The sequence below is a fragment of the Panulirus ornatus genome, chromosome 73, assembly GCF_036320965.1.
Source record: "Panulirus ornatus isolate Po-2019 chromosome 73, ASM3632096v1, whole genome shotgun sequence".
Classification (NCBI taxonomy): domain Eukaryota; kingdom Metazoa; phylum Arthropoda; class Malacostraca; order Decapoda; family Palinuridae; genus Panulirus; species Panulirus ornatus.
The window spans coordinates 8839590-8854325 of NC_092296.1; the positions used below are offsets into that span (position 1 = coordinate 8839590).

Sequence of the window (14736 nt, forward strand, 5' to 3'; positions counted from 1 at the left end):
GGTGGTGGTGGCTGATGGCTGTGGTGGTGGCTGGTGGCTATGGTGGTGGTGGCTGTGGTGGTGGTGGCTGTGGTGATGGTGGCTGTGGGGGTGGTGGCTGTGGTGGTGGTGGCTGTGGTGATGGTGGCTGGTAGCTGTGGTAGTGGTGTGGTGGCTGTGGTTGTGGTGGTGGTGGCTGTGGTGCTGGTAGTGGTGGCTGTGGTGGTGGTGGTGGCTGTGGTGATGGTGGCTGGTAGCTGTGGTAGTGGTGTGGTGGCTGTGGTTGTGGTGGTGGTGGCTGTGGTGCTGGTAGTGGTGGTGGTGGCTGTGGTGGTGGCTGTGGTGGTGATGGTGGTGGCTGTGGTGGTGATGGTGGTGGCTGTGGTGGTGGTGGTGGTGGTGGCTATGGTGGTGGTGGCTGTGGTGGTGGTGGCTGTGGTGATGGTGGCTGTGGGGGTGAGGGCTGTGGTGATGGTGGCTGGTAGCTGTGGTGGTGGTGTGGTGGCTGTGGTTGTGGTGGTGGTGGCTGTGGTGCTGGTAGTGGTGGCTGTGGTGGTGGTGGTGGCTGTGGTAGTGGTGGTGGTGGCTGTGGTGGTGGCTGTGGTGGTGATGGTGGTGGCTGTGGTGGTGGCTGTGGTGGTGGTGGTGGTGGCTGTGGTGGTGGTGGTGGCTGTGGTAGTGATGGTGGTGGCTGTGGTGGTGGCTGTGGTGGTGATGGTGGTGGCTGTGGTGGTGGTGGCTGGTGGCTGTGGTGGCTAGCGGCTGTGGGGGAGGGGGGGAAGGGTGGGGGCGGGTCGCCGAGTCTCGCCATCATGACCCTTACGTAGGGAGACAATAGAGGCCCGTGACTGATCGCCTGCGGGATACCCCTGTCTTCACCCGTAACCCCACCTCCGGGGCGCCCGACCCCCACACACACACCTCGGGGCACCCGACCCCTCATCCCCGTAGCCTTAATTAAGAGGCAAAGTGCAGGTCAGGATGGTAATTTTGGACGTCTTAAATGTCGCTCTTTCTCTCTCTCTTTAAAAACTGCTCTACCGGGATGCTGAAGCGCCCGCCCCGCTGGCAGAGTATGGGGGTGGGGCGGGGCGGGGTTCACCCGTGTGGGGCGTTGCATCGTCTCCTCTGGCCCCGTGACGTCACCGGGGCCAGTGTGTGTGTGTGTGTGTGTGTGTGTGTGTGTGTGTGTGTGTGTGTGTGTGTGTGTGACGTCACTGGGGCCAGTGTGTGTGTGTGTGTGTGTGTGTGTGTGTGTGTGTGTGTGTGTGTGACGTCACTGGGGCCAGGGTGTGTGTGTGTGTGTGTGTGTGTGTGTGTGTGTGTGTGTGTGTGACGTCACTGGGGCTATATCGTAACTGGCTGCTGTTGTTGTTGTTGTTGTTGTTATTGTTTCGTTAGGCCTGAAGTCCATAGAGGCTAGATTGTGGGTGTAAAACCTTACAAATAAAGCCTTAAAGAAAAATACATGTTTTGTGTAGATTTTTGGGTGACTTTATGATCGTCGGATTTCGCTATAGAGGCGTCAGATTTCGCTATAGAGGCGTCAGATTTCGCTATAGTGGCGTCAGATTTCGCTATAGAGGCGTCAGATTTCGCTATAGAGGCGTCAGATTTCGCTATAGAGGCGCCAGATTTCGCTATAGTGGCGTCAGATTTCGCTATAATATCAGTTTGTTAATAACGCGATATATCACAACCATATTGTATAACATCTCATGTTGTAGCGTCCGCTGTATCCTGAAATCCTGAATATATATATATATATATATATATATATATATATATATATATATATATATATATATATATATATATATATATATATCTTTTTCTTTTTCTTTCAAACTATTCGCCATTTCCCGCGTTAGCGAGGTATCGTTAAGAACAGAAGACTGGGCCTTGGAGGGCATATCCTCACCTGGCCCCCTTCTCTGTTCCTTGTTTTGGAAAATTAAAAAAAAACGAGAGGGGAAGATTTCCAGCCCCCCGCTCCCTCCCCTTTTAGTCGCCTTCTACGACACGCAGGGAATACGTGGGAAGTATTCTTTCTCCCCTATCCCCAGGGATAATATATATATATATATATATATATATATATATATATTCCTTATCCCTGGGGATAGGGGAGAAAGAATACTTCCCACGTATTCCCTGCGTGTCGTAGAAGGCGACTAAAAGGGGAGGGAGCGGGGGGCTGGAAATCCTCCCCTCTCAATTTTTTTTAATTTTCCAAAAGAAGGAACAGAGAAGGGGGCCAGGTGAGGATGTTCCCTCAGTGGCCCAGTTCTCTGTTCTTAACGCTGCCTCGCTAACGCGGGAAATGGCGAATAGTTTGAAAAAAAAAAAAATATATATATTCCTATGAGTCCACGGGGAAAATGAAACACGATAAGTTCCCAAGTGCAGTTTCGTGTAATAATCACATCATCAGGGGAGACACAAGAGAGAAATATAACAGTCAGTTGATATACATAGAAGAGACGAAGCTAGGACGCCATTTGGCAAACATGTGATGTTTATTCATCAGTTCGATATATATATATATATATATATATATATATATATATATATATATATATATATATATATACCGTGGAGTTGGCAAGGTTCCTGAAGTATTCTAGGTCCATGTTTTGGGTCCGTAGGGTCTGGATCTGCTGGATGAGGCGCGCTGCAGGAAGCCGTGGGCCTGAGCGTGCGTTTGAAGAGGTGGCCCAGGGCGCGCATAGGCATCGAACTAACTAACTTGTGTAACCCATATTGTCCTACTTCCTGGCGACACAGTGTTTGCTCTCTCCTCCTCCAAAAAAAAAAGTGGTAACCTGGAGGAATGAAGAATCCCCCAAAAAGTGGTAACCTGGAGGAGTGAAGAAGATAGCCTGAGGCACACTGAGGCGGGGTGGCTGGTGCTCAAAACCGTAAGAAACACTAGTCTCAGCCACCACATATACCATACTGTCCCCAGAGCCTCATATGCATATACTCACGATCAAAAATATTTAGCCTTATATCCAATTTGGAATTATATAGAGAGAGGACCAGACCAATTTTTTTTTTTTTGTGTTTGGTTTTCTGCGGAAAATGTGTTTGTATTTGGGCCTTTTCGCTCGTCTTTCACATTCAAGGCTGTGTACAGAGAGGGAGAATATGTACCACGAGGGAAAAAAGGGGAAAAAATCCACGAGAAAAAGGAAAAAATTAAAGAAATAGTTAGTGTCAAAATGTATCTTTAAGGTGAGCAAAATTGACGACCCATTTGAGTCAAACCTTCGAAATGTCAAACATCCAATTGACACACACACCCACACACACACACACACACACACACACACACACACACACACACACACACAGACACACACACACACACCCCACCCTGGTGATTGCCACACACACACACACACACACACACACACACACACACACAGACACACACACACACACACCACACTGGTGATTGCCACACACACACACACCCCCGGCTCTCCGGGGTCGTTGACAGACTTGCGTAACTGAAAAGTGTGATGTGCTGTGAACGTGCGGGTATGAGAGAGAGAGAGAGAGAGAGAGAGAGAGAGAGAGAGAGAGAGAGAGAGAGAGAGACTGTGGTCATAGGTGGACAGGGGCAGCCAAAGCCTTGGGTCATGTTCCCAACCTTGGAGAGCCAACATGTGTGTGTGTGTGTGTGTGTGTGTGTGTGTGTGTGTGTGTGTGTGTGTGTGTGTGTGTCTGTGTGTGTGTGTGTGTGTGTGTGTGTGTGTGTGTGTGTGTGTGTGTGTTCCTGGATTGCCAATGTTTCCTGTGTAGAACATGACCAGACCTTGCCCGCCTCTCTGTGGGGCGTGGGAGGTGTGGGGGTGTGGGTGTGGGGGTGTGGGGGTGTGTTACTGTCATGGTGTTCAACACACACTTGTGTGGTGCATTTTCTAGTTCTTGTCATCCCGCTTCCCGCGTTTGAGAGGTAGCGCCAGGGAAAACAGACGAAGGAAGGCCACGTCCGTTCACACTCAGCTGTCATGTGTAATGCACCGAAACCACAGCTCCCTTTCCACATCCAGGCCCCACAGACGTTTCCATGGTTTACCCCAGATGTTTCACATGCCCTGGTTCAGTCCATTGACAGCACGTCGACCCCGGTATACCACATCGTTCCAGTTCACTCTGTTCCTTGCACGCCTCTCACCCTCCTGCATGCTCAGGCCCCGATCACTCAAAATCTTTTTCACTCCATCTTTCCACCTCCAATTTGGTCTCCATCTTCTCCTCGTTCCCTCCACCTCCTGACACATATATCCTCTTCGGTCAACCTCTCCTCACTCATTCTCTCCATATGTCCAAACCATCTGTTTCACTCCATCAGTATCCCGCGTTGCAGGTACTGCTGTGATGACCTTATACCTTGTGTTGCAGGAACGACCCCATGTGTGTTCATAACATTACCCCGTGTTGCAGGTACGGCCATGATGGCGTCATAGCTTTACTCCGTGTTGCAGGTACAGCCATGTTGGCGTCATAGCATCACCGCGTGTTGCAGGAGCCGCCTTAATGATATCATAACAGTACCCCAGTGTTGCAGGGACGGCCCTGGTGACGTGTTCCCCCGGTACGTTGCAGGTACGTGAAGGGGCAGTACGTGTCGGCGCACGGGGACGTGATCAGCCACGTGAACATCAGCACGGTGCACGTGACGGACGGGGGCACGTACACGTGCTGGGCGGAGAACAGCGCGGGGCGGGTCGTGCACTCGGCACGTCTCAACGTGTACGGCCCGCCCCACGTGCGCCCCATGGGGCAAGTGTCTGCTGTAGCGGGGCAGACCTTCACAGTCTCCTGCCCCGCTTCTGGCTACCCCATCCATAGGATTACATGGAAGAAAGGTAAGACCCCCTGCCCCGGGGATTACTGGGGGATTACTGGGGGATTACTCCATCCTCAGGCTACCCCATCCATAGGATTACATGGAAGAAAGGTAAGGCCCCTGCCCCGGGGATTACTGGGGGATTACTGGGGGATTACTCTAGCCTCAAGCCACCCCATCCATAGGATTACATGGAAGAAAGGTAAGGCCCCTGCCCCGGGGATTACTGGGGGATTACTGGGGGATTACTCCAGCTTCAGGCTACCCCATCTATAGGATTACATGGAAGAAAGGTAAGACCCCCTGCCCCGGGGATTACTGGGGGATTACTCCATCCTCAGGCTACCCCATCCATAGGATTACATGGAAGAAAGGTAAGACCCCCTGCCCCGGGGATTACTGGGGGATTACTGGGGATTACTCCATCCTCAGGCTACCCCATCCATAGGATTACATGGAAGAAAGGTAAGACCCCCTGCCCCGGGGATTACTGGGGGATTACTGGGGGATTACTCCATCCTCAGGCTACCCCATCCATAGGATTACATGGAAGAAAGGTAAGGCCCCCTGCCCCGGGATTTACTGGGGGATTACTCCAGCCTCAGGCTACCCCATCCATAGGATTACATGGAAGAAAGGTAAGGTCCCCTGCCCCGGGGATTACTGGGGGATTACTGGGGGATTACTCCATCCTCAGGCTACCCCATCCATAGGATTACATGGAAGAAAGGTAAGGCCCCCTGCCCCGGGATTTACTGGGGGATTACTCCAGCCTCAGGCTACCCCATCCATAGGATTACATGGAAGAAAGGTAAGGTCCCCTGCCCCGGGGATTACTGGGGGATTGCGCCAGCTTCAGGCTACCCCATCCATAGGATTACATGGAAGAAAGGTAAGGCCCCCTGCCCCGGGGATTACTGGGGGATTACTGGGGGATTACTCCATCCTCAGGCTACCCCATCCATAGGATTACATGGAAGAAAGGTAAGGCCCCCTGCCCCGGGATTTACTGGGGGATTACTCCAGCCTCAGGCTACCCCATCCATAGGATTACATGGAAGAAAGGTAAGGTCCCCTGCCCCGGGGATTACTGGGGGATTACTCCAGCCTCAGGTCACCCCATCCATAGGATTACCTGGAAGAAAGGTAAGGCTCCTTGCCCCGGGGATTACTGGCCAGGGGATTACTGAATACGATGATAATGTCCCTGGGATTAATGGGATTATCAAGTCCCATCCAAAGGATTACCGGAGTGATAGTGCAAGCCTGGGATTACTGGGCGTACATTACAGTGGTGGTGGCAAGGGGGGATTACTCGGGGATTACATCACGACAGAAGTTACGATAACTGCTAGTTAGGGATTACGATTCACAGGGGATTTAGTGGGATTAGTCTGGGGGATTACTCTCCACCAAGGATGGTTGTGAAGGATAGCAAGGGGGGATTAATATCCAACAGTGGTTGTGGTGGAGAAGGATTGGTGAGGGGGGGGGGGTTGGTTCCTTTCCAATTGGAGTTATGGTGGAGAAATTCAGCAGTTTACTCTCCAACGAGGGTTATGTTGGAGAGGCTTCGGAGAGGAGTGCTCTCCAACAAGGGTTGTGGTGGAGAAGGCTAGCAGTAGGATTACTCTCCAACAAGAGTTGTGTTGGAGAAGGCTACTACAAGAATACTCTCCAACAAGGGTTGTGGTGGAGAAGGCTAGCAGTAGGATTACTCTCCAACAAGAGTTGTGTTGGAGAAGGCTACTACAAGAATACTCTCCAACAAGGGTTGTGGTGGAGAAGGCTAGCAGTAGGATTACTCTCCAACAAGAGTTGTGTTGGAGAAGGCTACTACAAGAATACTCTCCAGCAAGGGTTGTGGTGGAGAAGGCTAGCAGGAGGATTACTCTCCAACAAGAGTGGTGTTGGAGAAGGCTACTACAAGAATACTCTCCAGCAAGGGTTGTGGTGGAGAAGGCTAGCAGGAGGATTACTCTCCAACAAGAGCTGTGTTGGAGAAGGCTACTACAAGAATACTCTATAGCAAGGGTTGTGGTGGAGAAGGCTAGCAGGAGGATTACTCTCCAACAAGGGATGTGTTGGAGAAGGCTAGCAGGAGGATTACTCTCCAACAAGGGATGTGTTGGAGAAGGCTAGCAGGAGGATTACTCTCCAGCAAGGGTTGTGGTGGAGAAGGCTAGCAGGAGGATTACTCTCCAGCAAGGGTTGTGGTGGAGAAGGCTAGCAGGAGGATTACTCCAGCAAGGGTTGTGGTGGAGAAGGCCAGCAGGAGGATTACTCTCCAACAAGGGTTGTGGTGGAGAAGGCTAGCAGGAGGATTATTCTCCGACAAGGGTTGTGGTGGAGAAGGCTAGCAGGAGGATTACTCTCCAACAAGGGATGTGGTGGAGAAGGCTAGCAGGAGGATTACTCCAGCAAGGGTTGTGGTGGAGAAGGCTAGCAGGAGGATTACTCTCCAACAGGGGTTGTGGTGGAGAAGGCTAGCAGGAGGATTGTTCTCCAACAAGGGTTGTGGTGGAGAAAGCTAGCAGGAGGATTACTCTCCAACAAGGGTTGTGGTGGAGAAGGCTAGTAGGAGGATTACTCTCCAGCAAGGGTTGTGGTGGAGAAGGCTAGCAGGAGGATTACTCTCCAGCAAGGGTTGTGGTGGAGAAGGCTAGCAGGAGGATTACTCTCCAGCAAGGGTTGTGGTGGAGAAGGCTAGCAGGAGGATTGTTCTCCAACAGGGGTTGTGGTGGAGAGGACTACAGATTATACTGATGGTGACCACAGGGCAGAGGATAAGGGGATATTTGCAGGTTGTGGTGGTTGTTAAGAGTGTTGTGTAGGTGCAGGAGGTTGTGGTGGTTGTTAAGAGTGTTGTGTTGGTGCAGGAGGTTGTGGTGGTTGTTAAGAGTGGTGTTGTGTTGGTGCAGGAGGTTGTGGTGGTTGTTAAGAGTGGTGTTGTGTTGGTGCAGGAGGTTGTGGTGGTTGTTAAGAGTGTTGTGTTGGTGCAGGAGGTTGTGGTGGTTGTTAAGAGTGTTGTTGTGTTGGTGCAGGAGGTTGTGGTGGTTGTTAAGAGTGGTATTGTGTTGGTGCAGGAGGTTGTGGTGGTTGTTAAGAGTGGTTTGTGTTGGTGCAGGAGGTTGTGGTGGTTGTTAAGAGTGTTGTGTTGGTGCAGGAGGTTGTGGTGGTTGTTAAGAGGTGTTGTGTTGGTGCAGGAGGTTGTGGTGGTTGTTAGAGTGGTGTTGTGTTGGTGCAGGAGGTTGTGGTGGGGTGTTGATTAAGATGTTGTTGTGTTGGAGCAGGAGGTTGAGGTGGGTTGTTATGAGTGTTGTTGTGTTGGTGCAGGAGGTTGTGGTGGTTGTTGAGTGTTGTTGTTTGGTGCAGGAGGATGTGGTGGTTGTTAAGAGTGGTGTTGTTGTTGGTAGCATGGAGGTTGTATGGTGGTTGTAAGAGTGGTGTTGTGTTGGTGGCAGAGAGGTTGTGGTGGTTGTTAAGAGTGTTGTGTTGGTGCAGGGGTAGGTGTGGTTGTGTACGAGTGTTTGTTGTGTTGGTGCAGGAGGTTGTGGTGGTTGATAAGAGTGGTGTTGTGTTGGTGCAGGAGGTTGTAGGTGGTTGTTAAGAGTGGGTGTTGGTTGGTGCAGGAGGTTGTGGTGGTTGTTACGAGTTGTTGTGTTGGGTGCAGGAGGTTGATGGTGGTTGTTAAGAGTGTTGTGTTGGTGCAGGAGGTTGGGTGGTTGTTAAGTAGTGTTTGTGTTGGTGCAGGGAGGTTGTGGTGGTTGTTAAGAGTGTTGTGTTGGTGCCAGGAGGTTGTGGGTGGTTGGTAAGAGTGTTGTTGTGTTGGTGCAGGAGGGTTTGTGGTGGATTGTTAAAGTGGTGTATGTGTTGGTGCAGGAGGTTGTGGTGGTTGTTAAGAGTGTTGTGTTGGTGCAGGAGGTTGTGGTGGTTGTTAAGAGTGGTGTTGTGTTGGTGCAGGAGGTTGTGGTGGTTGTTAAGAGTGTTGTGTTGGTGCAGGAGATTGTGGTGGTTGTTAAGAGTGTTGTGTTGGTGCAGGAGGTTGTGGTGGTTGTTAAGAGTGGTGTTGTGTTGGTGCAGGAGGTTGTGGTGGTTGTTAAGAGTGTTGTGTTGGTGCAGGAGGTTGTGGTGGTTGTTAAGAGTGTTGTGTTGGTGCAGGAGGTTGTGGTGGTTGTTAAGAGTGTTGTGTTGGTGCAGGAGGTTGTAGTGGTTGTTAAGAGTGGTGTGTGTTGGTGCAGGAGGTTGTGGTGGTTGTTAAGAGTGTTGTTGTGTTGGTGCAGGAGGTTGTGGTGGTTGTTAAGAGTGTTGTGTTGGTGCAGGAGGTTGTGGTGGTTGTTAAGAGTGTTGTTGTGTTGGTGCAGGAGGTTGTGGTGGTTGTTAAGAGTGTTGTGTTGGTGCAGGAGGTTGTGGTGGTTGTTAAGAGTGTTGTGTTGGTGCAGGAGGTTGTGGTGGTTGTTAAGAGTGGTGTTGTGTTGGTGCAGGAGGTTGTGGTGGTTGTTAAGAGTGTTGTTGTGTTGGTGCAGGAGGTTGTGGTGGTTGTTAAGAGTGGTGTTGTGTTGGTGCAGGAGGTTGTGGTGGTTGTTAAGAGTGTTGTTGTGTTGGTGCAGGAGGTTGTGGTGGTTGTTAAGAGTGTTGTGTTGGTGCAGGAGGTTGTGGTGGTTGTTAAGAGTGGTGTTGTGTTGGCGTAGGAGGTTGTGGTGGTTGGTAAGAGTGTTGTGTTGGCGCAGGAGGTTGTGGTGGTTGTTAAGAGTGGTGTTGTGTTGGTGCAGGAGGTTGTGGTGGTTGTTAAGAGTGTTGTGTTGGTGCAGGAGGTTGTGGTGGTTGTTAAGAGTGTTGTGTTGGTGCAGGAGGTTGTGGTGGTTGGTAAGAGTGTTGTGTTGGCGCAGGAGGTTGTGGTGGTTGTTAAGAGTGTTGTGTTGGTGCAGGAGGTTGTGGTGGTTGTTAAGAGTGTTGTGTTGGTGCAGGAGGTTGTGGTGGTTGTTAAGAGTGTTGTGTTGGTGCAGGAGGTTGTGGTGGTTGTTAAGAGTGTTGTGTTGGTGCAGGAGGTTGTGGTGGTTGTTAAGAGTGTTGTGTTGGTGCAGGAGGTTGTGGTGGTTGTTAAGAGTGTTGTGTTGGTGCAGGAGGTTGTGGTGGTTGTTAAGAGTGTTGTGTTGGTGCAGGAGGTTGTGGTGGTTGTTAAGAGTGTTGTGTTGGTGCAGGAGGTTGTGGTGGTTGTTAAGAGTGTTGTGTTGGTGCAGGAGGTTGTGGTGGTTGTTAAGAGTGTTGTGTTGGTGCAGGAGGTTGTGGTGGTTGTTAAGAGTGTTGTGTTGGTGCAGGAGGTTGTGGTGGTTGTTAAGAGTGTTGTGTTGGTGCAGGAGGTTGTGGTGGTTGTTAAGAGTGTTGTGTTGGTGCAGGAGGTTGTGGTGGTTGTTAAGAGTGTTGTGTTGGTGCAGGAGGTTGTGGTGGTTGTTAAGAGTGTTGTGTTGGTGCAGGAGGTTGTGGTGGTTGTTAAGAGTGTTGTTGTGTTGGTGCAGGAGGTTGTGGTGGTTGTTAAGAGTGGTGTTGTGTTGGTGCAGGAGGTTGTGGTGGTTGTTAAGAGTGTTGTTGTGTTGGTGCAGGAGGTTGTGGTGGTTGTTAAGAGTGTTGTGTTGGTGCAGGAGGTTGTGGTGGTTGTTAAGAGTGGTGTTGTGTTGGCGTAGGAGGTTGTGGTGGTTGTTAAGAGTGTTGTGTTGGTGCAGGAGGTTGTGGTGGTTGGTAAGAGTGTTGTGTTGGCGCAGGAGGTTGTGGTGGTTGTTAAGAGTGTTGTGTTGGTGCAGGAGGTTGTGGTGGTTGTTAAGAGTGGTGTTGTGTTGGTGCAGGAGGTTGTGGTGGTTGTCAAGAGTGTTGTGTTGGTGCAGGAGGTTGTGATGGTTGTTAAGAGTGGTGTTGTGTTGGCGCAGGAGGTTGTGGTGGTTGTTTAGAGTGTTGTGTTGGCGCAGGAGGTTGTGGTGGTTGTTAAGAGTGTTGTGTTGGCGCAGGAGGTTGTGGTGGTTGTTAAGAGTGTTGTGTTGGTGCAGGAGGTTGTGGTGGTTGTTAAGAGTGGTGTTGTGTTGGTGCAGGAGGTTGTGGTGGTTGTTAAGAGTGGTGTTGTGTTGGTGCAGGAGGTTGTGGTGGTTGTTAAGAGTGGTGTTGTGTTGGTGCAGGAGGTTGTGGTGGTTGTTAAGAGTGTTGTGTTGGTGCAGGAGGTTGTGGTGGTTGTTAAGAGTGGTGTTGTGTTGGTGCAGGAGGTTGTGGTGGTTGTTAAGAGTGTTGTGTTGGTGCAGGAGGTTGTGGTGGTTGTTAAGAGTGTTGTGTTGGTGCAGGAGGTTGTGGTGGTTGTTAAGAGTGTTGTGATGGTGCAGGAGGTTGTGGTGGTTGTTAAGAGTGTTGTGATGGTGCAGGAGGTTGTGGTGGTTGTTAAGAGTGTTGTGATGGTGCAGGAGGTTGTGGTCGACGCACTGGCATTGATATGATGGAGACAAGTTGTTGGGTAGTTATCACAATACCTCTTCTGATTACATTACCCAGGATCTGATTACATTACCCAAGATTTGATTACATTACCCAAGATCTGATTACATTACCCAGGATCTGATTACATTACCCAAGATTTGATTACATTACCCAGGATCTGATTACATTACCCAGGATCTGATTACATTACCCAAGATTTGATTACATTACCCAGGATCTGATTACATTACCTAGGATCTGATTACATTACCCAGGATCTGATTACATTACCCAAGATTTGATTATATTGCCCAGGATCTGATTACATTACCCAGGATCTGATTATATTGCCCAGGATCTGATTACATTACCTAGGATCTGATCACATTACCCAGGATCTGATTACATTACCCAGGATCTGATTACATTACCTAGGATCTGATTACATTACCCAGGATCTGATTACATTACCCAGGATCTGATTACATTACCTAGGATCTGATTACATTACCCAGGATCTGATTACATTACCCAGGATCTGATTACATTACCCAGATGTGATTACATTAATTACCCAGGATTTATATATATTTTTTGTAGGTAATATTATTTATTGTGTCGTGTCGTAATGTGTTGGGTTCAGTGGCACATGTGCACAACACTGGAATGTACGTACATGTGTGTGACAACGAGACAGTCATGCGTTAAGTGTATAAGTGCAAGTGTTGTACACCCTTCCCTACAGTGTGTCCTTGTTGTTTGGGTCGCTCTTGTAAGTGTATAAGTGCAAGTGTTGTACACCCTTCTCTACAGTGTGTCCTTGTTGTTTGGGTCGCTCTTGTAAGTGTATAAGTGCAAGTGTTGTACACCCTTCCCTACAGTGTGTCCTTGTTGTTTGGGTCGCTCTTGTAAGTGTATAAGTGCAAGTGTTGTACACCCTTCCCTACAGTGTGTCCTTGTTGTTTGGGTCGCTCTTGTAAGTGTATAAGTGCAACTGTTGTACACCCTTCCCTACAGTGTGTCCTTGTTGTTTGGGTCGCTCTTGTAAGTGTATAAGTGCAAGTGTTGTACACCCTTCCCTACAGTGTGTCCTTGTTGTTTGGGTCGCTCTTGTAAGTGTATAAGTGCAACTGTTGTACACCCTTCCCTACAGTGTGTCCTTGTTGTTTGGGTCGCTCTTGTAAGTGTATAAGTGCAAGTGTTGTACACCCTTCTCTACAATGTGTCCTTGTCGGTTGGGTCGCTCTTGTAAGTGTATAAGTGCAACTGTTGTACACCCTTCCCTACAGTGTGTCCTTGTTGTGTGGGTCGCTCTTGTAAGTGTATAAGTGCAAGTGTTGTACACCCTTCTCTACAATGTGTCCTTGTTGTTTGGGTCGCTCTTGTAAGTGTATAAGTGCAAGTGTTGTACACCCTTCTCTACAATGTGTCCTTGTCGGTTGGGTCGCTCTTGTAAGTGTATAAGTGTTAGTGTTGTACACACCCTGTAGAAAGTGTCATTTGGGTGTGAGGGTTGTAGGCGGCTTGCCCTACTTATATAAGTCTCTCGACAAGTGTTAAGTGCCTCAGATGAAGAGACAGAGACCCCTCCCCTTTTCCCTTCCCCCCCCCCCTTTTGCCTCCACGCCAGCCGCGCCCACGCAGGCGCGTGTATCCCCCCCGCCCCCCCTTTGGTGTCGCGGCCCCCCCCGAAAAAGTGTGAAGGATTACTTGAGGATTTTTATGGTAGGGGGGAGGAGGAGGGGGTGTGGGGGAAGGGTTGGGGGGGGAAGAGACAAAGGGGATTACTTGCGACAAATCCCCCCCGGATATAGGATTTTTTAAGAGGGGACAGAGAGTCTTGCTAGAGGTTTATTGAACCATTTTTTATCTCTACCACGAAAAAGATATATATATATATATATATATATATATATATATATATATATATATATATATATATATATATATATATATATATATATATATATATATATATTCCTATAGCGTCCTAGCTTCGTCTCTTCGATGTATATCAACTGACTGTTATATTTCTCTCTTGTGTCTCCCCTCATGATGTGATTACTACACGAAAGTGCACTTGGGAACTTATCGTGTTTCATTTTCCCCGTGGACTCATAGGAATATTTTGGTCACGCGCAAAATTGTGATCCTTTCCTATATATATATATATATATATATATATATATATATATATATATATATATGTGTGTGTGTGTGTGTGTGTGTGTGTGTCCGCGGGGTTAGAGGAAGGCATTGCGACAGAAGGGCTTAAGCCACGTATCTGTGTTGTTAATGAAGGATTACTGAGGGGGGGATTTATCCCCCCTCCACCTCCACCACCGAGCTTCTATGTTGGTAAGATTAATGTATTAACGTATTTATGACGAAAGGTAATCAAGATAATTCTAAGGATTATTTACGACTAAAGGTAATCAAAATAATTCTGAGGATTATCACAAGGTACATAACTGAAATTATTTCTCGTCGTGAGTTGCCACGGAGAGATGATGACCTCTGTATGGCCTAGACTGAGATAAATTGGTTATAGCTGTAGCTTAGTTATCTCTTTATTGTTAGTTATCTCTTTATTGTTAGTTATCTATCTCTTTATTGGGGGAATAAATGAAGATATATACATGAATTACTTGATTAATGTATTGTGTGTGTGTGTGTGTGTGTGTGTGTGTGTGTGTGTGTGTGTGTGTGTGTGTGTGTGTGTATGTGTGTGTGTGTGTGTTGTGGTTACGTTTAAGTATGCATACTGGTACTCTGGTTTACATTTCAGTATACATATAGGGGCTCTGGTTTACATGTCAGTATACATTCAGGGATTCTGGTTTACATGTCATTATACGTATTGGTACTCTGGTTTACACGTCAGTATACATATAGGTACTGTGGTTTACATATAGGGACTCTGGTTTACATATCAGTATACATACAGGTGCTCAGGTTTACACGTCAGTATACGTACAGGTACTCAGGTTTACACGTCAGTATACATACAGGTACTCAGGTTTACACGTCAGTATACATATAGGTACCCAGGTTTACACGTCAGTATACATATAGGTCCTCAGGTTTACACGTCAGTATACATACAGGTACTCAGGTTTACACGTCAGTATACATTGAGGATGACAGCGTTGGAGTGTACGTATACACAGAAGGGGGGGAGTCTAACCCGTGTTCTTGCGTCCCACAGACGGGGTCAGGTTACCCACCAGCCACCGGCAGCGGGTCCATCCTAACGGCACCTTAGTCCTGGAGGAGGTCACCAGGGGCGCTGACGACGGCCAGTACTCCTGCACCGCCTCCAGCAGGCAGGGGCGCTCAGACACCCAGCACCTCTCCGTCCGTGTCATGGGTATGTCCCTTGGGGGCTGGGGGACGCTCCTGGGGAGCCAGGGGCACCTGGGGACAACCATCACTTCTCCTTC

The 14736-nt window shown here is 48.9% G+C and overlaps 1 protein-coding gene across 1 annotated transcript in view; it reads left to right on the plus strand.

Moving 5' to 3' along the window:
* Positions 1-14736, plus strand: part of LOC139748212 (cell adhesion molecule Dscam2-like) — a 356883-nt gene that overhangs the window by 279459 nt on the left and 62688 nt on the right. The window contains exons 11-12 of the mRNA XM_071661036.1: positions 4597-4859; positions 14502-14663. Coding sequence (XP_071517137.1) covers positions 4597-4859; positions 14502-14663 — 425 coding nt within the window. The remainder of the gene's footprint in view (positions 1-4596; positions 4860-14501; positions 14664-14736) is intronic.